Here is a 26,734-nt window from a genome sequence, read left to right on the forward strand (position 1 = left end):
TGTTGAAAGCGTTGAACAATTGGCCGACTATATCGAAAGAACTAGCGCCGCATATTGACGAAGTTACAAATTGATGGGAGGAATCGATATGGCTCTTAATGTGACTAAGGGAATTCTTGTAAGTTCTGCTGTAATAGCGGCAATTCCGGCAGTTCCAGTTCTTTTAGCTTTAACTCCTATACCGGGTGTTATTATTGATGTAATACTAGGAAAAACAGGAGTATCAAAAAGAAGAGAGAAGTATAAACATTATTACGTTCAATATAAACAGCTGCTTACACAAATACAAGAAAAAGGTGCAACAACAGAGGCCCCCGCCTCAGACCTTATTCAGGACATTTTCAAGCAGGCACTAGAAATTCAAAAACAAGAAGGATTTAGTCCGCCGCTGGAACGATACATGCGGCATTATGGATTAAATGGATATGAAAGTTAGGAACTCCGTCCTATCGGCCACGTTTCTGCCAGCCATTCGCCCGAGTCTGGATTGTATAACTGTACACGTTTGATATCATTTGGCGCCATCATGATTTTACTACGGTTTCACTACAGATTTCTCCAGGTTTTTTCCGTACAAACTGTACAAACTGTGCCCGCTCGGTCTCCTTCCTTCAGAATTTCCCAGTTTCAAACAGATCCTTATAGTCTTCAAAGTTCAAATGTTTTCTAACACAAACATCTTTTATCCCTTTATTTTTTTTCGTCTCCGAAGTTGGAGTCCGAAAAGCATACACTTTCGAGCGTATGCCAACAAAATCAAGAATAGGTTCTCCATTCAACTCATCCCACTAGTATCATATATAGACTTCTCACCATTCTTTTCCACATCTTCCTTAACTATATCATTGAAAGTTACATCCGGGGAAGGAAGAGGTACACTGTAAACAAAACTGTCAGTATCCATGTAGGCAAATCGTATTCCAGGGAACCGCTTTCGAAAGTAATTGTAATGCGTCTCATACTTAAGCAGCTTAGAAAGTTCCAGCACCGCCGCGCCAATGAAAACTGGTTTTACATATCTATGCTCATCCGTTTTCAGTTCCAGTAGGGCACTGTCGCAGGTATCGCCATCCTCTTCGGAAGTTATGAGAGTTATATGTTTCATCTTTGGATTATACTTCTGAACTTTTTTACGACCACTATCGGAACCGCGGTCCGGAACAAATTTAAAATCTCTGTACTTTCGAACGTCTTCTATTGTCTTACCGAACATCGCATTATTCATAAGCTTATAGAAATTCTTTTCAAAATCTGTCTTTCCCTTTGTCCTCATTTTAGTATTAAAGTCAATATATTTCGCGAGACACGGCGCCTCTTCGAAAGCAAGCGCCCGATACACCTTTTTCAGTCGCATTCCCATCCGAAGATAGAATTCAAGCAACTTGTAGTGTAAGACGTATCTCTCTCTGTCCATAAGACTTGTAATCAGTCGACTGCCCTGCCTCGGAAATTCATAGTGATGCGGCGCTAATGGCAAATCGCTGTGTTCTTCATGTAATTCGGTCGGATATTCTAAGTCTACTTCTAGAAAACTTGGCGGAAAGGTGGCACCGGGTCCCCCCCCCCCCCCGAGCCTGCTCCGCCATTCTGAGCAGACCATTCTACCCACTCTTCCATCGTCATCCAATGAAGTCCGCCCACTGGCATTGCCTGACTCATTGCCCAGCCATAAAGATTGTTAGCATCGAGATATTTTATTTCGGACAGCGGCTTCTCCAGATCATAATTCCCACCAGCTCCGCCAGGCTCGTCTGTTGCATAAGCTGGATGATTTGTCTGTAAATAATGAATATTACACTGGCTGATACCACCTCGAATTCCCCTCTGAATGAAATTCATCTGCTCAGCATCTTGAATGAGTTTACATTTATTACCTGTATAAAGTAACATAGCATCCCATGTCAAGCCGGGCGCTGACATATAGTGGGCTGGATCTAACTTATATGCTTTTAAACATGTGTCGCGGAAATTTTCAAACACATTCGCAAGAAGTAGAACGTCCGTCCCACAATAGAATTCCATATAATCACGAATCGTCTTACATCCAACTTCGTCCCATACTCGCAATGCATGTTCGTAACCGGACTTAGAAATCCCCTCTTCCGTCAATTCGCTATAAAATTTGTGTCTCTCCGGGAGCTCCTCCTCTTCTAGTCTATCAACCAAGTCTAAATATTCATAGGGGAAGAAACCTTTCGCCCGTTGAATGTCCGGGTACAAAAGTGGTACTGCCGTCCATCCATCCTCTGGCACAGTCTTTGCCAACTTTGCGAGCGACCCAGACATCAACTGAGCACTGTCCATAAACTTTATAGAAAAGAAACGTTTCTTTATCTCCCTCTTCTTATTCGGCCACTCTCCACCAACAACAATTGAGGCGTGAAAAATAAATGTTTTCATAAGACACATAATTCCACCATTGCCCGTCTTAGCTATGATATTTGGCTCTGGTTCCGAAGGGTCCCCGATTTCATGTAACTTATTCAAAATAAAAGAACCATCGTATCCCTTGAGGTTGTGAAAGTAGATAGGAATGGTTCTCGACGGGCGGCATCCCTCACAATAAAAAGTCGTTCTGTCCTTCACTATTCGGTATCCGGCGGGTGTCGCACATGCAATACAGTCTGGATCGTTGTAATTAGAAGGATCTTTCATCGGTTTTATTTTCCAATAATATGATTTCGAATAATTCTCAGCCTTTTCTTCATATCCTTTAGAAATTCTGTAACACAGGAGAGGCCCGTGAATGTTCTTTTACCATAAACTTTCGGCTTACTGTCCAGTCCCCATCGTTCCACCATAACATACGAAATACAAATTGGAATGTGTCGGCCAGTGCCCTTCTCAATAATTGCCTCAGTATCTGCATACACGACGTAGGGACAGGGCACCTTCTTCTTATGTCCTTCAAATTGACATACTTCCTTAGGAAAAACTGGCTGAGCAGTGTCTGTTCCACAGTACACCTGATGTATTTCTAATTCTTCTGTTGATGCAAAACCTCGCTTACAAACCATACAAATACACTTCTGTCTGCGCTCATTCTTTCGATTATTACGAGAATTAAGAAGGCGATTTAACGAAGTAATTGGTACGAAGTGGCACCTTCGGGACGCGTCTTCACCAACTATCAGTAAGATATTTGTTATTTGATCCGTTCCGCTAGGACCTTCGGAACCACTATATAACACAGTTATGTCGGACGGGGGAGTGGGATCATTTTCGTAGATCTGAAATACTTGAAGTTTCGTGGCTGGATTTTGCTGCTCGAAGCGCTTGAATACAGTCTTATCGGCGGGCGTAGGAAATGGTATTCCATCAAAAGAGTAATCGGCCATAAATTTGTCATACGTCTTCCAGTTTCTCCTTACCTGACCACATTTCTTTTACGAAACTCGGGGTCGCCAACTTTAAACTTGCTACGACAGCATACTGAAAACAATTCTCGCTGCCAGAAGGTAGAATAAGATCGCTCACACAATGCTTATTTTTTAACCATTCAGGCTGTTGGACTGCGCCGGCCCCGAGTAAAACTTCTACTAGAATTACTTCAAAATTAAGTATCTCCTCGAGAACGAGACCAGAACCCTCAACAGCTTCAATTGTATCAAGCATATGGTCATAGCGTTCTATTAATTGTTGTTTCACATCCGATTCCGCCCCTCCTACATCTTTTGTGTATGTATCTTTTAATTTAACAGGCAATGTACGATTTTGTGTATTACCGTTTTTCGGATCCGATAATTTGACTTCCATTTCTGCATAAACAGAGTACATCTTTCTTTCTTTGGCCATACCTTCAATATCCACCAGCGTTTCAATATCCTCGACTCGCTTGACTTCAGGAAATTCTTTTCGTAAAACTGCTCCCTTGAATGCTGTACGTAATCGACGGGCCATAATAATCTTTATGATATATACTATCCTAAAAATTTTTAAAAAGAAAAAAATAATTATTCTATGATAGGTCATCAAAATCCACTATAATATTTTTGGCAGCATTTATTTGTTTATATATCTCGCCTAATCTTTCTAAGTCGACTAGTTCTTCCACATCTTGAATTTCTGGTTTAGGCGTGGCACAAAATAACCTCTCAACAGTGAAAGAAAGGGCACGCTTATTTAAGCGCGGTTTAAATGCTAAGAATTCTATCTTACTACCTTTCCGGATATTACGAGGTACAATAGCAGGATTTTCTCTGGCTGGCAATGGGCTCACTGCTTTAAAACCGCAGTCAATTTCTTGAACCATATCAATACATGTAGCGAAATCGTGGGGTCCCCCTCTTTTAAACCGAAATTTAAAATACCTTATCTGTGCCCCGCTCCCTCGCTTCTGATACACTTTAGATGGATTGTAAAATCCGGTAGTATTCTTGGAGTGAGCGGCCAGGCTTGCAGCATAACTTTTAGCAGTGTTTGCATCGAAACTTTCACCTAAGGTACGGAATACTATTAAATCGGTAAACTTTTGAAGACTTTGTTGCCAACGGACACACATTTCATCACATGTAGCAGGATCTTTAGAACCATATTTAGGTCCGATGTTGAAAACCACTTCTAGCTCACTGTCTACATATATAATAGGATCTACCAAAGATTCACCAAATATGAGTTTGCCGTCACTGATTTGAATATTGTTTCTCCACTTTCAAGTATTTTTATTGCATCTGAAATAGAAAGGATTGCCATTGTCTTATCGTATATATCTTAATAAAAAATAATTTTAAAAAAATTTTTTTCTATGATATAGTATCCCAAAATGTCATACATATTCATAAATGGCCCAACTGGAAGTGGTAAGAGTTACGATGCAGTAAATTTGGCTGCGTCTCACGTACCAGAATTTGACACTAGTTTTTCTAGCAACATTGCCGACTTTTATAATGGGCGTGTCGTTTCGATTGCCGATTTTCAGAATCACTTTATAGAACATACTCTTAGTTTACAATGTCAGGCTGGGAAAGCCCCTTCGGAACGCTACATTATTTGTGACTCTTCCATAATTCAACATCTAACTTTTTCTAGAATCCGGGGCGTTTCCGTGGCAGCGGAAGAAAAAAAGATTGTTTCTAGAGCATTTAACCATTTACATAGTTTCATTATCATATTCAAAGATATGCCTTTTGATTATTGCAGGCGGAATATTCTGACTCGAGCCAGACAATATGAAATAGCTGCCTTAGAAGAACTAGAAGAGATTCACGATAAGTTCAAACAGACTTTCTTAGAAATTTGTAATGACTACAGGCTTCCATGTTTGGTAATTCATCAATCTCTTACGCCTGCCCTTCTCAAGAATATACTTAATCCAACAATTGATACCGAGACAGTCGGACCAGTAGATTTTCCACGAGCTTTTGACTTTGGAATTGCATGGAGCGGCGGCAGCCAGGGATTTTTAATAGACGGTTTCAGCAAGGAGGAACTTGAAAAAGCTTACTATCCACCTAACCAAGAACAACTAGAACAACCTCGAGTCTCACTCAAGAACCTACACAAACTTCTTAATGCTTGTGAAACAGTGTGTGCTTACGTTGCTCAGTTTGACTTACAGGCACTTGATATGATGAAGTGTTCCGTAAGGGACTTTGGAGTTACTTGTCTATGGCTCATGTCAGTTGTGTACATTATACTTCAGCCAGAACTTATCGATAAAGCTGAAAAAGGGGGGCTCGAAAGAACGGACTGTGGCAACATGAGAAGTCGCTTTGAAGATCTTGCAAACTTAATATGTTCAGGAACCGAGGTACCACCTCATCCACATACGGCCAAAAAAGATGCAATAAGTGAACATTACTTACGACAGTACATGATAAATACTTGGCCAGGTGGTTGGAAGCGGGTGGTGGGGTAAACTGACACTTTCGGCTTTCAAGAAATAAGACTTCTTCCATGGTACTTATTGAATAACTTTCGTAATTACTTACGTTAGTACTTACGTTAGTACTTACGTTAGTACTTACGTTAGTACTTGACAAGTACCAGCACAGGAACTTACGAAGTTCTAATAACATTTTCCTCTGGCTCCCAACTATTGAAACTTTCCGGATAACCTTTCCATTTTATCAGATAATATTTCTTTCCTCTAATTTTTTTCGTCTTCAAAATTCGTTCTACTCTGTACAGCTCGTCGGCGCGTTCCGAAAGGGCACTCTGCAGTTCATCAGAATAGAAAGTGCCGAGTATTTCCTCTCCATTCAGATCTTTTATTTTGTAAACTGGCGGCGTTCCCAGTCCAGCTGCGTACACACTTTTGAAACTACGAAAATCTCCTCTGTCCAATTTGGTAAATATCCTTTCTTGAAAGTGGTCTTGTATTTTGTAATTCGGACCCGTTCTCCCGGCTTGAATTCAGGGTTAGCTCCCATGGCTGCCAACTCAGGGTAAAGTGTATAAAATGCCTGCCAATCGTTCTCCTCTGTTACATCGACGGGTTTCATTTTGATACTTCCGTGAACGGTGTTGTTGTAATTCTCGAGAAGTTCTGGTAGAATGGGGAGCCATTCTCGTGTCTGTTTATATGTAAAGTATTTCCACATCATCGTCTTAAGGGTCCGATTAAAACGTTCAACAACGCTAGCTTTTTTGTCACTGTAGGTGTGAAACCAGTGAATTCCCGACTCCTCCAACCATTTCTGCATTTTTCGGTTCGTAAATTCCCGCCCCTCATCTGTCTGAAATTTGTCGGGTTGCCTCCCAGATTTCTTAATTATGTCTTGTAATGCCTGCAGAGTATCATCAGCCGTTTTTGACTGTATCGGCCTGGCCCATGCATATTTACTGAGCACATCGATTACTGTTAGCATGTATCGAATGTTACGATTCTCTTTTGCGAACTGTGAAGAAAACTCCACAAGATCAGCCTGCCAAAAATTGTCTATCGATGTTACGAAAATGCGCCAACCGCCACGAGTACGAGGTACCGGTTTATGTAGATTATAAGTTAGCTGAGTTTTTAACCAGTCCTGCACCTCTTTCTTAGTAATTTTTAGCCCGCTGGAGCGTGCTGCATCATATAATTTTTGTACACCTCAAAAACCAGTTTTTGGGTTGTAATATAATTCTCTAAGAGTACCTTTGGTAGAACCTTTGGTAGAACCTTCGGGCGAAGCCATGATTAGCTATATTATACGAAAAATTTTATGTCGTACGGATGCCGTAAATGAAATACTAGTTTACTGAATGGTGTATTTTTTAATTGTCTGATTAGGTCCACGGCCTCCAGTTCTGACACCTCCATTCCATATTCTTTTATAATAGTTTTGTTGTCTGTCTTGCTCGGTGTGTAAAATAGTACTAACATTTGTATGTTTTCCCTAAATGGTTTACTAATACTAGTATATTGTTGAGTCAGAACCCAGACAGATAATCCGTCGTGTCTTGCGCTGAAACCAAGTTTGACTAAAACGTCACTGTGCTTCTTCATATCTTTGGACGAGGCACAGTCGTCAAGGATTATTAAAGTGTTCGTGCCGGCCCATTCCTTATGTACGAAGGCTAGTGTATCATCCACAGCATCGAGTCCGACCGGAAACACAAACACGTGGTCATCGGTGAAAATGAATCTTTTATTATACGTTTTATTGTTCATGAATGTCGGACAAATGAAAACTATATATTCAAATTTCCTAAAGTACGGACCGGTGAGGAGATCCATCACATATTCTGTTTTGCCAGAATTTGTCGATCCAGTTATAATCATGTTGAATGGTACAGTTGCATACATCGGATCTATATACTGTACATAAATGTAATGAATATTGCTAAAGATAACAAACCAATTTTACCATATTCGTGAATAGGGTCTGCGCCGGCGGTGAGTGTCGCAGATGCTGCCCGTTCCGATAGGGGAATCCGACTCGTATCATTGTGAGTCGGCCCTCCGGGCTTACGCCCTCCGGAGGGCTCGTCCTGCCCTCTCCCCTCCTTCCATCTCATGTATAGCACTTTCTCGAACTTCCGTGTTTATATCACCATTCACCCCGAAGACCATAGATTCAGTTGCGTATTGCAATTCATTATTATAACCTGCGATTGCCGGGCCCGAAAGAATGACCATCTCAGACGGCAAGAGAAGTAAATTGGGTGAGACTGCCATATCAAGTTTGACACCAGTATTCATTATTGTGTCTTGGTATCGCCTATAACTGATTACTTTGTCGGTATTGCGAATTTCATCTTCGAGGAGAACGCCGAATTCGTTTCGGACTTGCTCTGCACTGCCAGTATCGCCCACAATGGTACTGCGAATATTTGCTTGTGCGCCAAGTATGCAATATACATAGGCTTCAAGACTTTCATTGAGGCGGGCGAGACCGGCCTTTGTTAGTCCGGAGTCTCCCTTCAGAGGAATGAAACTATTATATTGCCCCTCCGATCCATCATTTCTAAAGAAATAATAGTGTGGTCTGTCTTTGTCGGGCAGTACATGTTTTTTCTTTCCAAAAATGGTATGTGTGTAATAAACGCCTCCGTCGGCGGAGAGGAAAAAGTCATGACCATTGTATATTGCTTTTGGCTGTCGAACGGGCCCACGATTAGTATAATATTCATAACCATAACCAAGACCTGAGTTTTGACCTTTTCGATAACGAAAGTCGGACTTCGTTGGGCTTATATTTCCAAATTCTGTACATAGAAGTTCATATTGGACGAGATTGTATGGATTGTTGACCTCTTTGAATACAGTATCGTCTGGAAGTGCAACGCCCATTTCATGAAGGATCCGACGTACTGTAAAGTATACATGAAAACGACAGAATGATCGTATTTGCGGCGGAAATTTCCCTTCGGAACCGAAGAGATGGGCGAATGATATACCACAACCAGTAGTGCTGCACCATACAGCGAAATTTAATTGCTGGTCCCAGTATTTCATGTGTGGGCCGCCCAGCCAGACATTACTTTCTTTAGCTGATCGATGAGTGATTACGTTATCTTTAAATATATCCCGAGGATGAAAAGTAAATTTATCTGTCGGCGTTACATATATTTCTAAGTCCATGAGAATAGGTTTTACTCCCCCATTCGGTTTGGAAGGAATATCAGCATGCTGTACTGTCGGTACGCTCGTCTTATTCAATTGAAAAGCAACTGGGAATAAGTCTGTACTCATGATTCGTGTTTCTATATACAGATAGATTTTAATGGAGGAGAATTTTCTTCGGATCTTCGGAATCGTACTAACATTCCAGACCTATGTTAATACTTATATTTCGGATTCAGGTTTAAACGAATTTTTTATTTTTTACTAAGAATAGATAACATACTGCACACAATGGAGAATTTAATAAAGACATCGGCAGCGGCAAATACGACAGCGCCAACCGCAGCGTCGGACGCTCGATCCATAATAGAGACTAAACGTGAAAAAATACTCTGTGTCATCGCAAGTGGCCAAAGTAAGTTTGTCAAAGTAAGTTATTTTTTGGTAAGGAGATTTCAGTTGCTGACGTAGAAAAATGGGAAGATGAAATGGTAATTAAAGCCTTCAAAATATATGAAGCGAAATACAGTTCTCTTATAAGTGATAATATCACTCAAAGTTTCATAGATCTAGGAGCCGCTGCAATAAGTCAGGTAGTTCCAATCGATGATGGGGATAACTATGCCACTGATCTTAAAAAGGATTTTATTCTAAACAGTGAAATAAAACGATTATCAGGACGGATAGCCTACACATGGGGCCCCATACTTGCTCTAGTTTCCACCGGTTTAATTACGGGTAAACATTTAAATTTAAAAAAAATCGGGTTTAATATAATACCTGAAATAAATGGATTCAACTTCGCAAGCACCGACTCAGCAAACAGAAACGACTCCGTCACCAACACCGACACCAACACATCCTACCATTCGGAACCCTACGGAATGGAGCCACAGCGCAATATAGAGAAAATTACATTACCGACGAAGCATCCAGGGAGAGTGGAAGCCAGGAAGAGATTAGCGGAATGGAACAGGCAAAACAAGGAGAAGAAATGAAAAGCAATTATTAATGCCGTGAGTATGACTGAAGCAAACTGTATAGACCTACCGCCTACGACAAAAGAACAGTGTGATGGCTCACGCGATAGCTGGTATAATAAATGTTATCTTGTTTTAGGAATTGTGGGAGTTTCATTGACTGCATTAGGACTATATTGGGGGCGTGCTCGGCATCACAGTTGTCCCGTTCGGAAAGATGAGCAAAATCAGAAAGCGAAAAAAACAGAGCCCGTAGCGGCTCCCTGCAGAACGGTTCCGATAGGGGAACCCAGCTCCTCTACATTTTATGAGATAGATTAACTCGTAATTATTTTATTTTTCTATTTTATATACTTGTCAGCAATCATGGATACTAAAACAGTTGTAAACACAATGTACGATGGTATTGTAATCGCTGGACTTGCGATGGGATATCTTATGATCTCCAGCAAATTTCTGAAAATAGATATGGGCGATCCAAGTCGACCAAATTTAATTCGATTGGCAAAATAAGGCGGTGGGACTGCTGCCGCGGTTGCGACCAAAGATTTCCTTGAACAGAAAGATTTTATTCCTGCAGAACCTTATAAATTGTAATAATATACAGTTAGCTATGGCCTCAGCAATAGGAATGACACTTCTCGGTGCTGTATTAAATGCAACGGCATTCACAGGAAGAAATATTATCGGACAAAAGCTTTCTGGGAATGGTGATGCTCTTATTGAAGAGAAAGTCCGACATGATAAAGCATTAGAAAAATTTGAACATGATCGCAACGTCTGGTCAGAAAAAAGATTACTCCAGGCTGACTGGGAAAGAGAAAATCAGGCAAAGGATGCACATGCTGCGGCAGAATTAAGAGATACAGATGCAGAAATCCTTGAAGAAGCAGCGGCGCAAGACAACTCTACGTCAGGCAAAGCAGTTCAATTTTCAAATTATTATCAGCCCAGTCCTGAGCAAAAGAAATATGAAATGATTTATATTGCTGGAGGATTGGTCGTGGGATGGTTTATCTTCCGATAGGGTTACACCGATAGGGCTACAATAATTCAATACAAAAGGTAGTTGGCCAGTTATTGAAATTAACTACGTTTCCATCCTGATCTGTTATCCAAATACGCATTGAATTCATATAGTCTGAATCCTTTCTCAATGGCATGGAAAGTGCTCCGTTTTTAAAATCGTAGGTAACCTTTTCACTTACCTCTTTTGTATCCTGAACGGGAAGTATTTGTAAACAATCGGATACTACTCCCTGTATGTATTCGCCAGAGCCAAATGAAACATAATTTCCAGTAAAATCAACGACATCTGAATGAACTATATATTCAGTGACTATTAAGAAATCCGCTAGACCTGGACTCATAGTACTTTTTATCACAGGGTTGTTCTCAGGTTTATCTGAAAAGCCGACGAGGTTAGCGAAGCTACCTGTAGCATTAAAAAATACTTTAACATCTTTAGCCAAAGTTAGAAGAACGCGGCCTGTCGGCAGATCTTTTTCAAAATTAATTTTCTGTTTCAACCCGATTGCTTTATTTAACGTATCGATATTGTAGTTACCCGGTCGTATTGATTTAGTCTTCTTCGGTTGGACGCCTTCTTGATATTTTAATATACTATTCGTCCCCGTTATGTTATACCATGAGTTAAGGAGTGAACACTGTAAAAGTCTTATCTTCGTAAACTGTGATATGTCAATGCAAGGGTAAAAATTAACAGTAACCAGTTTGCCTGTTTTGCTTACAATCGAAATGATCATCGTTGTACGTTGTATATTATTACAAGGTATTATTTTAATTTTCACTGTATATAGGTTAATTATGTCTGGTTCAAGTAACTTCGGTCTAGGTGCAATTCGTGTACAAAATCTTGAGCTTGAAGATTTGAGTGATGTTAAAGTTAACAATAATACTAAGATAGCTGCTAATCATAATAAGGATTACGTCCTTCGTTACAAGGACCGCGAAAAATATTTCGTTTTAGCCTCTGCGCACAAGCACGAACATGCTGTAGAATTTTCCGAACTTAAAGACATTGATGAAACTGTAATTGACGCCACAAAGGCTTCGAATGATCCTACTCCTTTTGCTCTGACGTGGGATGGGGATAGTAAGAAATTCATGCCTTATAATGTACCACGTAACATATTAGATATATTGGATAGTGAAATTGCAGGTGGAGTTACTGAACTGCCAGGAACTCCAAATGTGATTTATTTTGATAGCAATGTAAACAAATACAAGTTGCTAGATTTTCGTCATTGGCTTACTCCTAAGAATCCATACATTGCACTTCTTGGTATACCAATTCACCTTAAAATTAGTCCTCTTAATACAATAATGAAAGCAGATAATACACTGCGAAGGTGGATAAATAATGGGGAGAATTATTGTTCATATACAGCTAGCGGAGTTCCAGTAAGATTATTTTGGGACACAACTTTAAAGAAACAGGGTCTGAAAAGTGTGGGGGAGGGGATAGCTGAATTAACTTTACAGACTATGAATCAACAGATGACTGATAATATGAAAATAATTGAGCATGGTACAGTTCTCATTAGATGTGTAAAGTTAGCTACAGGAGACGAGTTTGATGATTTGGTTGGATATTACGCTATGAAAACAGACAACAGAACAACTTGTGATATTATTATAAGTATCGATAAAGATCGTAATGAAATGAGTATTGAATGTTTTGTTGGAGGGAATAGAGTAGAGTCCCTCCCCGACTCTGGAACTACATTTGTACGTAAAGATAAAAGTGTTAATACTTTGGATATCAGTGTTATTTATCTAAAACGTCTCATTTTGTTTGAAATAATGGTCTTCTGTCATATTTTAAGTTCAGGAGAAATTTCTAAAATTTTATCGATCGGATGAACAAGTTCGTATCGATAGGAACTCTCGAGTTCAGAAAAACCTACCGGAAATTCAAGTCGTAGGCCACATACTTACATCAGCTGGACTCCGTCGACTGACTGTTGTAGTTAAATAAAACAAAATTTGTCACAGTTGACCACCTTTATTTTACTACTGATATTTGTAAACAAATAAAAAACACCGTTCTTTATTGACAAATGCGAACACAAATACAACTCTCTATTGGTTCTTTATTGAGTATGGAAATATTCATATGTAACAAATAAACAAACACGCATAAACAAACAAACAAAGAGCCCGAGTCCCCTGTGGGTCCACCGGAGGCCATTCCTCAGTACAACCAACATATGTAACATCAGTGAACACGAGTTATGAATTGTAGAAGGTATATACCGTACTTATCCGAGTATGAGCCCCTGCTCGTGTAGAAGCCCCTCCACTGATTTCATAGGTTTTTTGAAAATGTTATACATCCGTGTATAAACTCCTACCCTAGTTAACCTCAAATACTGAAAGGTTAGGAGAGTATAATGGGTCGTTACAGTTGGTAAAATTGCTTTTCAGATCAAAGATGTTAAAACAATGAAACATTGATGTTCCCGGTGACAGCATCGGGAAGAAAATGGCACGTTTTCCAGTACCTTTATGATTCTATGACCCTGTGTATTTTTCAGGAAAATGTCACTGAATAAGAGATTGCATAATCAGTTTGATTTTATACAGCAATATAAAAATATTGTGTCAGTCAAGTTCGCAATATTCACTGAGTTTTGCTGCCCTTTGGCTATGGTTGTCTAGTGAAGGTTGGAGTAGTGTTCAACAATCGTGTTAAAAACAGTATGAAAAGTGGGACTGTTCAAGCAGACAACAATGTCAATAGAGTTCACAGAAATCTGTTGGGAGCAGTCGGCGGGTTTTCAGCATTGCAAGCTGTATTTGTCCGGTGACTCTTTACCACCCAAGGGGTTACTACTGCCAGATCAGGTATCAAGTTTGAAGTGAATTACACAAGTGTCTTGGTAATTACTGATCAAGGTATCGATACCATCAGTGAATTAGCAAGTTTACTGTCCGAATAACTCGGAAAGGCTCTTTAAAACGCCCAATACAGGCCTATCGGGTCTTATTGACCGATGAAAGTGTGTCAAAATGTTGACGGGCATGGCATGATAATACAAAAGATATTTAGGAAATAAAAGAAATATTTTTCTGTCACTCTCTGTAATGACTGTTGAAACGTGATGATATCTGTCTCACGAGCAATGTGGCAATTGTAACTCATATAATTCATAACAAACTAACTCACAAAACTGTGGTATAATCGATCCCCAGGATGAGAAACAACTCAAAACTATTATGTCTATGTTATCATAATGTGGTTCAATGAACACCACTTACCTGGACAATTCTTGTACTGTATTTCATAGATCTTTCGGTATTGTGTAGTGTACGACACAGAGTAGACCGTTCTACAGACGTCAAAATCAACAACACATGACTAATCATAAATTGTGCAAACTAGTTCTACGACAAAATACTAACTTCACTTGAAAAGCGAGTTTATATTTATTAATGCTCATCTTTCCTTCGACAGTGATGATGAAATTCACTTTATCTTGTAGAGTTCAATGTTCGAATAATGCAGGTGATTTGTTCATGTCTTACCTGTACCTTGCACAGCGACTCCAACCCCAAAACCCACATTTGATTGTATATTTCTGTCGACTTGATTGTTGGATTGTTACACTCGTCGAGACCGCTTTGCTGTAGATAAACAACATTTTCATGTTTCTGCGGCTTTCTATATCGGTTTAGGCTATACACAGACGATAAAATTGACAAAAAATGTGTAATGTTACTGGAGATAAAAGTAGTTGATCTCGTAAATTTACAAATACTTTTCATGACATGGCAATCTGCAATTTTAAACGAATAAGGACTTCACATGTAATGTAATTAAGAAAACTGTTTGCTAATGAATACATCTTGCTGACTTCAGAGAGTCTAACAAGTTTATGAAAATCGGATACACAAAATAGAAAGGTATTTAAAATGAAAAGATAGGAATACATAAATTATTGGTCGTGTCACATCTTGTAATGATTGTTTAGTCAACACTACTAATTATGCTAATCCGTGGACTTATCAGGGATTTTATGGGTTGGTCAACATTGCGAAAGATAGAAATGTGAATGAAAAAGGAACTTAACTTAGGTAATAAACGTTCTTGTAATAATGGGATGTGAAATAAATAAAGAGAGAGTCAAGAGGCTGGGTTAGCTTATATAATCATTTATTTTATTTACTCCGACCAGTCAGAGCATGAAGAAAAGGAGAGGAACTGATAGAGAAAACAGCAGTGAGAAAAAATTAAATGCGTCTTGGCCGTCTGTGGTCCAGTGTGACCCCTTTTATATGAATAGGTTGCATTTTGGGCACAAATATTGTCTAAACTATCTCAAAAATAAAGTGATATCAACGATATCAGACACTGTTTTAAGTATACAGAAGTTTAAATCGTATGAAGATCATTTCCTCTTTTTTTCAGGCATGACATCCGCCGTTTACGCCTTTCTCATAAATCGCATACATCTTGCCAACATTTCCAAGTTCCTGGTTCGTAAATTGCATTGTTTATACAGTTAACAGTTTTGATAACATCAACGCATTAAGGTAGAACGCGCCTTGGGGACAGATATTCGGACTCTCAAATCTCAACAATTCTTTTCTAATCTACCACTTGTTGAGACTCATTTTAAAGCTCTTGGAGAAAGAAAACGTTTCATGGTCTTGGTTTTACGAAAATCCCAAATTTATTTTTCCCGTAGAGTTAACACATGGATGGCGGCCATTTTGAATTTCAAACATCGCAAATGTTCGGTAATTTGTTTCCCTAGTTCCAAACTTTGCACAGTGACCCCTTATTTTTATTCTTGATTTGATAAGAGAAAGGTTGAAGGGTTCACTGAGGAAAATTTGAGCAATAGTTTAAGTCTTTCACTTTCGAGTACCATACTACCTTAAAAACAAACCAATCGTTTTTGCATATGTTATCATCAACTTATTATAAGCAACTGGATTTTTATGAGCTGTTTGAAGAATATTATACTTACGTTTATTTTTATTCAGAATTAAATATTATTCATCATTAATAATTGAGAAAAATTGACTATGGGTCCACGCAGAGCTTTCAAGGACTTCCGTGCTTGTTGAAAATTTTGCAATTGATAAAAGTTAATACCAAGGTGACTGTGATATAACCGAGGTTACGATGGTATTGTCGGTTATGTGGTAGCGTGTCGGGGCCGGCAAGGCTGGTATTCCAATGATGAAGGGATGTAAAGATGACTGGAAACGGCGAGTACTATATAATCTAAGATGCTACTTTATTACACTAAGCTCTAAGCTACGTACATAGAGTGATGGTAAACTGGAGACTGGCTTGAGTATACGTGAGCTAAGAGAGATATACATGCCCTAATGAATAGTAATGACAGCTCATGAATAATAATCACATGACACTACGTCACAGGACTTATAATAATAAATCAGAACTCGATCTTATCTTCTGACTCAGACAAAATTAGCCAGTCTGTAGTGATAAATATCACTGTATCATATATTATTAGAGAAAGATTACCCACTTTCAGTAATTTCCTCACAATGCGGCAAACGACGGCATACCAGATGTTTCGCTCACGCGAAAAAACAGGATAAGAGATTGCTTATTTAAGAAATTGTTGAGTGAAAAACGCCAATCTAGAACGGAAATTATGATTTGCGTGATTCAAACATATATGTGACCGACGCCGTAATTTGTTTCAATGGCATTTTAACATTGCCACTCGCTAAGTCGAAGCAGTATCAAACACTTGGGTCAAAGGTTAAAGGTGGGAATGTAATTCTATAGTTTTTGTAATGTCACTTCTGTTCAAGGTACCGTGTTTTGTTGAAACAAAGCGCAACAGAGGAAGGAGTTTGAGACTTTAAAACGGAAGTGTGATTTCAGAGATTACAGTTTCAACCGTTTTGGAGAACACTGACAAGGAAAACATGAAGATGCTTCAGCATCGAGCAATCTTTTACCCGGTAATGAGAGAAAGTGAGTTTTCAGCATTGTGTATAAGAATGAATACTTCTCTGTAAATACCAATCATTCTTTTTACGGCGTAAAAGAATGATATTTACGCCGTGTTACTCAACTGGATGCCGTATACTATTTCTTCATTTTTTTATAAAACAATTTCAAACATGGTTTCCAAAACTTGACACTTGGCGATATCTTATCTGTGTCAAGGATTATACCGTAATATCAGAGACTTGCTGATATGAACAGAAGATTTCAATATTAGAAGCTGCAACCATTTGGTTGTACAGGACCACTGATAGTCCAACAACCCCTTGTTCTTTGCCGAGGACGTATTGAACAAATGTTGCATGCAGTATTTAAATATTACTTTAGACGATATAGGGAAGGTTGAAGAGAAAAAAGCTTACCTGACAGATACACTACATATTTCAGATGTACTTAGCGTACAACAGATCAAAACATACACGCCAAGTGTAATCAATATACAGTGATTCCTTGACATCTTGTGATCCCGGAAAGAGTCTTTATCAAAATCTCAGCGACGCAAAATTATCACAAATGTCTAGATGGTTCTACAATAGAGAAAGAAAGCCCCAGCTCTGTTAACGTTTAATGAATCCTCATAAGTCACGTGTCAAGAGCTACGCAGTACCACTCACTTATTCATATGAGGAAGTATTGTCGTGGGCGAGTAATCATTCATGTGCATTGCACTTTACATTTCGACCTGTCAAGACAAGTTACGGCTACAGGAAATTGCGTCAACTTCCCTGCAATGGAAAAGTAAACCCTTATTACCGTGCATTATATATATGACAGCTGTCCTGAATGGGAAATTAAGTTGAAGAAAGAAACAACATACAACAAACAATGGCCTATTACTCTCGTATGGAGGCGCTGCTGCATGGGACATTGGCAGGATCATGCCTGCACATAGTCCCAGTCTTACAGCTTTTGTGTAGAAGGCAGAATAAAAAACAGATTTTGAGTTATTCTATTTATTATGGGGTGGACAGAGCAATCACAGTGGAGGGGCTTTTGCAAGTATGTTTTTTCTTGTTGTGTCATGATGATTAAAATGACAGAGGATGATTTGGGAAATCAACAACGGAACTTCGATATATATTTTTCCTTTATCATAATGATTGAAAGAGAGACATAGAATCACTAAAGCTCTATAATTTTATCTTGGTTTGTATTTTCCACCTACATGTCCAATGTTTCTGTTTCAAAGTCTGACATAAATGACTTTTCCTTCAATATGTTTAATTAGAATACACTAGATAATTCATAACACATCAATCTGAAAGTTTTTTATTGTTTCCAGCATTTGAAAATTTAAACTGTCTCTCAACAACAAAGTAGAAAATTTAATAAATTTTATCGAGGAAAAGTACAGAAAAATAAACTCAATAAAAGTATTAAAATTAATCGTACCTTTGCATGAAAATAGCTCCGTTTCTTTTATTGATATAATACATTTTGCTGAAAATACTCCCATTTAAGGGAAAGTAAATGTTACATATACGATAGTGAAAAGGATGGTTTATAAAATAATATTGAATAAGGCGTGTGTTGTCAATGTAATAACGCCAGCGACGTACCAAGCAGACGTAATTTGTTGCCATACACCCAAGTGTTTAAAGCAACCTCGAACGTCGGAATTAAATTAACGAAGTGGCTGTCGAAACGTAATAGTCTCTTAGGCTGCATTCGATAACACCTCTGTTCAGGAGATTCCAAAAAGAGTTCTCAATTTTTGTTTTCAAATGCCCCTCCCTAAATAAACGCAAAATGCGTTCAAATCCCCCTTCTGACTTGTTATAATTTTGAAGTGCCCATCAAGGGAAGGCAAAATGTAGACTATATACTAACGGTGTTTCCTCAAAAAATCAAATCATAATACAACTGGACTCCATTGTGCAAACAAATAACATTCCCTCAAAACTATATCTCTACATTTATATACGTTTAATGATTCATTTAAATTTACTTTGCTTGAAGTGGTAGGTGTGTACAAACATTTGATTTGTGCATTTTATCAATAGTGTTGCTTCACTATACATGGAAGTCTATGAGAAAATTATGAACAATTTTCTCCATATAAAACTAGCAGTATATGTGCATTTAATGTAGTATGCACCTCGAAAGTGAAAGACTTAAACTTTTGCTCTAACTTTCCTCAAGGAATCTTTCAATCATTCTCTTTCAAAATCAAGAATAAAAATAAGGGGTCACCGTGCAAATTTTGGTACTAGAGAAACAAATTACCCAAGATTTACCGATATTAGAAATTCAAAATGGCCGCCATCCCTGTGTTAACTCTATGGAGAAAAATAAAAATTTTCGAATTTCAAAAAACTAAGCCGGTGAAAGTTTTCTTTCACCAAGAGCTTTAAAATGAACCCCCACATGTGGTATATCAGAAGAGAATTGTAAAAGTTTGAGAGTCCGAATGTCTGTCCCCGGGGTGCGTTCTACCTTAAAGACGTTGGATAATTGATATAAACGTACTTGATTAGCATTGGGTGGTTACAAGTGCACATGTGTACAAAAATTGATTTTGGAATTTCGCCGGAAATGTTGATCCTCTAGACATGGGAGTCTATGAGACTGTACACATATGGCTATGCTGGACTTTTCATCACGCTTCAGCGAGTAGAACGAGAAACTGCAGTGGATACACAAAACAAAACCACCCGAAAATAAACATGACGTTATAGCTTAAATTGACTGGACAACTCAACACATATTTTATATCAATAAGAGAAGTTGTGTTTGAAGTCCCCTATAAGTCCCCAAAGCCTTTCAAGGGCCCCCAACATACTCTTGATATTTTGAAGTCCCCCGTCAATCCCACTCCGAAGGTGTTTGTTAATGCAGCCAAAGAGTGGTTTGCCTGAAATTTGTATCTCGGTGACAAATCTTATTGATGTCGAATCAACCGCAGCTGCTCTTCATCGCATGGACGAACAAGTAAGTGGTATTACTGTCAGGCTACCTATGCATTGCTGTAGCTGTGCACATTAAGGTGGGTGACTGTACGCAAAGTAAAAGTATTGTCGTTTTCTCTATGTCGTAAATGCTGTGGGCAGGAACGAGAAGACGAGAAATGTAATAAGGAAGAAGGTATTCGCATCAGCTACAGATTGTAAAAATAGATATATCATACTGGTTTTGGAGCACATTTATTGAAATCACTTCCTGTGCTGAATTTTATGTGAAAGTTTAATCTTCATGGAATCAGCTGACACCTCACCTATAGAATTTCGGCTGCTGTTTAGTGAATGGAAGATCTTCAATGGAAGATATTCAATTCGAAAGGCACCGCATTACATCATCGCGCCTAATACGACTAAATTTAGCATCTGTAAACAAAGGGATGCGGTATTTCGGCGATTTACGAGGCGACTTCTTGTCATGCAGATTTACAGAGATCTTTACACCTCGCGTACGGCAGGGCGTACGCGATGCTAGAAGAAAATTTGGAACAAATATCAGAACAAAGAAGCATACATTAAATATGGAAAGCTACATATTGAAAAGAAAACTCTTTGAGTACCAAAAGTGGATGAGAAAAATCGACGGCAATGAAGGGTTTGTCATAGCCCTACAGAACACGGTCTCCGAATTCAGTTTTATCGACAACATATCGCCACCTAAATGAGCTCAAATTTTATGTTAGAATGTACAATGTTTGTCTAATTAGATATGAACGTGTCGTGTATAACTTAACAAGGCTGTAGTATTGTGGACTAACTCTTGGTACACCAGAACCACTTGTTGACACTTTCGTAATTCCTAGTCGCACAGAATCTGACCATTATTCATATGGTCGGGATAGCCGTGTATTTTGCTGACCCCGCAATCGTTAGACGCTCATGCAGGGACAGCAGAATACACTGCAAAACCTCGTACACATACCCATATTACTGTGTGCTTACACTATCTCGCCAAGGAGTTTTTGCATATTACTCTTGGTACAATACCGTTTGATTTTAAAGACACGAATGAATCAACATATTGATGAATCGACATATCATTCAAACTTAGATCAAATAATTAAATACAGAACAGGACAGAGTCAACATGAACTCAGAAACTCTTAATTTTGAAATTTGAAATATGAAATTTATCTCTTGGTTAGATGTATCTGGATTTTAAATCTTTTGATGCTTTTGAACTCTCAACTTTATCGCAGAATGACTTCAATGTTTTTTCAATATTTGAATATAATCATTAGGTTAAAATTTTCCGTAACTACAAAATTATTTACGTGTGTGAACTCATATTTTATCACACTGAATCTAATTTACAATAAATAAAATAATGTATTTAGTGTGCGAGTATCTTTAGTACAATGTGTAGTTCATGTTTTTGAGATTTTATAAAAAAATAACTTCGTTTCGATAAGTTTACAGATTGAAATCCATCCATAGAGAAAAGACAGAATTTGAAATATAAAGATATATAAGCGATGGTATCGGATATTATAGAAGTTGTTGGAATTCAGAAGCTGAATGCCTGAACTGTAAATGTATTTGTACAGACAATGTTCAATGTAACAAACGAACTACCACAACTGAATACACTTTTACTACAGAAAGATTCATCGAATTCGTATTTTCCGCTTAAAGGTTAACAGTTTTAATTTTGATTATTTTGATTGATTTTTGAACACACTTCAAACGTGACTACTTATGACAGTACTAGTGTCGATGGCTGTTGTACGGAGACGAAAATTTCGGAGAGAAACCGATCTATGCTACCATAGACAGTGAAAACATCCGATGATATGGTTATGAAGCGAAGATGATCGCTTACATGTAAATCAAGGAAAAGGAAAAAACTTCTTGTGTTCATATACTGAGATAAACTTCACTTCCATTGCTAAGTTAATGCTCAGGAAAACTAACATTTATAGAATTAATAGTGCTATATATAAATAATTGATTAGTTATTAAATTAATTACATATAACACTGTCACTGTCATCTGGTCCAGCCGAATCGGACAAATTAATCGGGAGAGACAAAACATCATGATAGACATGTAACTCCAGCCAGCTGGTACATGTGTAATTAAGTTTGATTGATCTGCAGAAAATATTTAAGAAAATACAATATGTCATTCCATGATCAACTCACACAAAAATAAACCGTATTTTCCAACTTACAATGCATTCTATTAACGTGGTGAGTAAAGTCGTTTTGTTGTGCAGTTGTGTTGTTTTCCATTGGGGCTGTTTGGTTATCCGAATTTTCACCTTTCTATAATGCTTGCTGTAAGTTTCAACAGAATGCACATAGCAATTATGTGTTTGGCGATGTTAATTCATTTTGAGTTTGTCGTAGTTTGTCTCCGTGTCTGGTCGATATGATTTCCCTGTACGATCGATGCCGCTGTATTCGTTTGTCTTCTCGGAATTACCCACAACAGAGTATCCTGAAACCATGCCGGATTCGGTATTGCTTTCCAAGTTGTTATAGTGATTGACTTTGCCACGATCTTGAATGTAAGCTCTCCCGGTACGATCAACGTTGTCGTAACTGATATCAGCGTTAGGATTCTGTACCAGCGAGTAACCAAGGTCCACGTTCGTCGATGTTCCAGAGCTGTCGACTTCTGCTAGTTTATCATATTCTGACCCCTCGTTTGCCAGCTTTGGCCGATACGCCTTCCCTGTACGATCTACGTCACTGTAGGTCAAAGCTACAGGTTGATGAGACTGAACTTCGTAGCCAGCGCCCTCCTGTGATGATCTATCGTTAATTGTATCCAAGCCAATTTCGGCGTAACCGCGTTCATAATTACCCGGTGGTCTCTCGGACCTAGTTTCCTTTCCAGTTCTTCCTTTTGGCACTGCGTAAACATTCTGCTTATTTTCACCCTGGGTGGAATTTTCCCCTCCATTGATAGAGCTCGCAACGTTTGCATATGTAATAGTATCACCGTCCTCTGTAGACTCTGCTCAGACAAAGGTAAAGAGAGATGACATTTCATCCATCACAAAATTGTCATCGGATTTTTTTCTCGAGCATTTACATTTAAGGTAGTATGCGCCTCGAAAGTGAAAGACTTAAACTTTTGCTCTAACTTTCCTCAAGGAATCTTTCAATCATTCTCTTTCAAAATCAAGAATAAAAATTAGGGGTCACCGTGCAACTTTTGGTACTAGAGAAACAAATTACCCAAAAATAGCCGCCATCTTATGTTAACACTACAGAGAAAAATATAATTTTCAAATTTCTGAAAACTAAGCGCGAACAGCTTTAACGTGAACCCCCCACAACCAGTAGATCAGAAAAGAATTGTAAAAGTTTGACAGTCCGAATATCTGTCCCCAAGGCTTGTTCTCCCTTAAAAGAAAATATCGTTTCAGATTTCACTGTTTTCTCTGCTTAATATTTAACTCGTTTTTGTTGCTCAGTACCAATGTGAAATGATTTCAGTTTTTAATCCAGAAACTAAAAATTGATAAAATCTGACTGAAACAAGCATAAGGGACGTATGTATAAGACTGTGACCGAGAACTGTAGGCCAGTTTGCCGACAGTTCTGTTACTGTAACAGTGGACATCTTTGCATGTTCACAAAGCACAATGAATATCATCATCAATCTTTAAAACAGAAATTCACCTTCAGGTTCATCGAATATGCGTCAAAACGTAAGAGGACAAAAATTATATAGAATAATAATGCTTTATGTACTTTTTAATAATTTATATACTTTTTGTCGTTTTACGTTTTCACATACATTCGATGAACCTGAAGGTTAATTTATGTTTTATGGACAGACAATAAGGTATCTGAATCGAAATGAAGTGAATAATACTATTGCATTAAAATGAGAAGGGACCATAAGTTTGTTAGCGCAGAGTCTTCCTGTCTATGATCAAGTCCTTCCATCGCCTATGTACGGTGGCCCATATGTGACAGGTATAAATATTATTTACACAGACAAAACTTTAGTTTTGATGGACAAAACTTTTTTTGGGGGGACTTAACTCTAATTTTTGCGGACAAAACTCTAATTTGGGAGGACACATCTCTGATTTCTACGGACATAATTCTAATTTGGGCAGACAAAACTTTAATTTGGACGGACACAATTCTAATTTGGGCCACCAGATCTCTATTTTCTACGGACACAATTCTAATTTGGGCAGACAAAACTTTGATTTGGACGGACACAATTCTAATTTGGGCCACCAGATCTCTATTTTCTACGGACACAATTCTTTTTTCAGCGGACAAAACTTTCATTTTGACGAACACATATTTAATTCTTATGGACACAAGTCTTATTTTGTAGAGACACAACTCTAATTTTCTTGACACAATTTTAATTTCTTGAGATACAACTTTAATTGCTCCGGGACAAGTCTCATTTCCACGTAGGCAACTCCTATTTCAACAGCCTGCCCTCTAGTGTTCAATGTGACAACAAGCAACTTGTAGAGACAAAACTTTAACTTTCGAGGACAAAACTTTCTGTTCTCACGGCGGATATTGAAGTATCCCACAATACTGTTCGTCCGCTAATGGCGCTGTGCTGCTGCGTTGGCAATGGAGACTTGTAGCGACTTTATTGCGGAGTATTGCGAAGACGACTTGATCTAGTATTTCTTTTATAGAGGATATAGGTACGACGAAATTGTGTTGTTCCTGGCAAAATATTATGACATTCATATCAGTCCAAGAACTCTCATGAGGCGATTGGCACGGTTGAATTTACGGCGACGATCTGCTCATTATGATACCATTGTTGTGAGAGACTCTATTATTCAGATACTGGATGACCCTGGCTGTGTACTGGGGTATAGAACAGTGTGGCATTCCCTTCAGTTGCGTGGCATACGTGTGCCAAGAAGTGTTGTTCAAGAAATGTTGAGGGAATTGGATCCGGAAGGCAGCGAATTACGGGGAGCGCACCGTCTTAAACGGAGGGAGTATCTTTACCCAGGGCCCAATTGTGTGTGGCACATCGATGGCTACGATTAGCTAAAGCCCTTGGGTTCCCTGTACACGGGTATGTTGATGGATATAGCAGGAAGATTTTATGGCTGTATATAACCCGTTCTAATAACTTGCCAGACAATGTGGCCGCATACTATTTACATGCTGTGCGTGAATTTGGAGGGTGCCCCATTGAGTTGGATACTGATTTGGCTACTGAAAACGGGACAGTGGCAGCAATTCAGTGCTTCTTTCGAGATGACTCAGATGCTCACAGATATGTTGCCTCACAACGTAATCAAAGAATTGAGGCTTGGTGGTCATTTCTTCGCAGAAATCGTTCATCATGGTGGATCATCCTGTTCAAAGATTTGGAAGCACAGGTTATCTTTGACAGTAGTGATAGACTGAATAAGGAATGTTTATGGTTTTGTTTTGCCGGCCTCCTTCAAGAAGACTTGGATCATGTGAAAGAACACTGGAACACACACTATATAAGACAGTCTCGGAATGAGACTGTCTGTGGTAGACCTGATTCGTTGTACTTCATTCCAGAACACCATGGTGGCACAGACAATTTGATTCTGCCTGTTCCAGAGCAAGAAATAAACTATACACAAATCATTGAATCAGATGATACAAATGAATACCAGGATTACTTCAAGTATGTGGTTCAAAGTTGTCAACTGTCAGTACCAGAAAATTGGCGGGAAGCCAAAGCCCTGTACGAGAATTTACTCGTATGTGCAAGTGATGGCACATAATGTGCATTAAGGAATGAATGCAGTGGAATAGTAAATTTTTGTTTTGTATTGTTAAAGCCCCATGAGCTGCAGCTCAATAAAATTTGTGAATCAAATGTCGCCAATATTCTTGTCTCAGATATTTTTCTAATTAATAACATTGGCTGAAAGTATATCATAAAAATACTTGTCACAAAATAGCAAAGACAATAAATAGATATCAGTGTATTTGAAATTTCTCTTCATTTTCTAAAACATCAAATATTGCAATGGAAGAAACAGTATGCAGTATCTCAGTTGTATTCAGTTCCAAGTGTTCTAGTGAATGGGATCACATTTTCTTTACAAAGATTCATATAGGTAAATACTCCATTGTCTTTTACAGAATGCGTTAAAAGGGCGGAAATATGCAAATTTCAGTACAGTGAAGAATGTTGGTTCAGTAATTCAAAACATTTGTCATTTTAAAATCCTTCATTCATGTTTCATGCTATATATGGTTGTCAGGAAGTCATTGGGCTTACAGGGGGAGTTTGAGTACATGTTAAAGCATACAATACAAACATATTTCAGGCCCATTCATAAATTCATATAAATAGTATGTATTTAGTCACCAATACCTGCATCCATACAGCCAGAACTCTTTGTTTTGAAAAGTAAACTTCAGATGCATCTAAATCTTCATCTCAAAGTCTGATCCTTACGCTGATTTGGTGTAGAGGCCACTTAATTGTTACAAAATTTGCAATAGGGTATTTTGTAGAGAGTTTTGCAATGTGAAATATCCAATAACTCTCTTGGTGTTACTTCACATGTGATTCTTAATGTAACTTCATTCACATGCAAGCATGTATGGACAACGTATATGCTTAGTTGCTGAATAAAAAAAAACATTTATTTCGAAAAACAAGCATCCGACAGTAGACCAATCAATACCTTTTTTATCATTTTTTCACTATTCTAATGCAAGATCCATTGAGTGTAAAACTTGGACCTATGAGACATCTTACACACCTTGTTTGATTTCTAAGGTCTACGATCAGCAACTTTCTGTAGCGATTTCAGAATTACAATTTAAAACTATTAGAA

At 38.4% G+C, this 26,734-nt stretch overlaps 1 protein-coding gene across 4 annotated transcripts in view; it reads right to left on the reverse strand.

Moving 5' to 3' along the window:
- The window catches only part of LOC139116791 (multiple epidermal growth factor-like domains protein 10), a 46,067-nt gene that overhangs the window by 10,644 nt on the left and 8,689 nt on the right, over nt 1-26,734 (reverse strand). For 2 of the 4 annotated variants that reach the window (XM_070679447.1, XM_070679450.1), the window contains one exon: nt 20,969-22,911. In XM_070679447.1, coding sequence (XP_070535548.1) covers nt 22,274-22,911 — 638 coding nt within the window. In that variant the 3' untranslated portion in view covers nt 20,969-22,273. Of the gene's footprint in view, nt 1-14,253; nt 14,325-14,520; nt 14,620-17,352; nt 17,568-20,968; nt 22,912-26,734 lie in introns of those variants that run through there. The other 2 variants (XM_070679448.1, XM_070679449.1) reach the window with 2 other exon arrangements.

The sequence above is a fragment of the Ptychodera flava genome, chromosome 18 (assembly GCF_041260155.1).
Source record: "Ptychodera flava strain L36383 chromosome 18, AS_Pfla_20210202, whole genome shotgun sequence".
Classification (NCBI taxonomy): domain Eukaryota; kingdom Metazoa; phylum Hemichordata; class Enteropneusta; family Ptychoderidae; genus Ptychodera; species Ptychodera flava.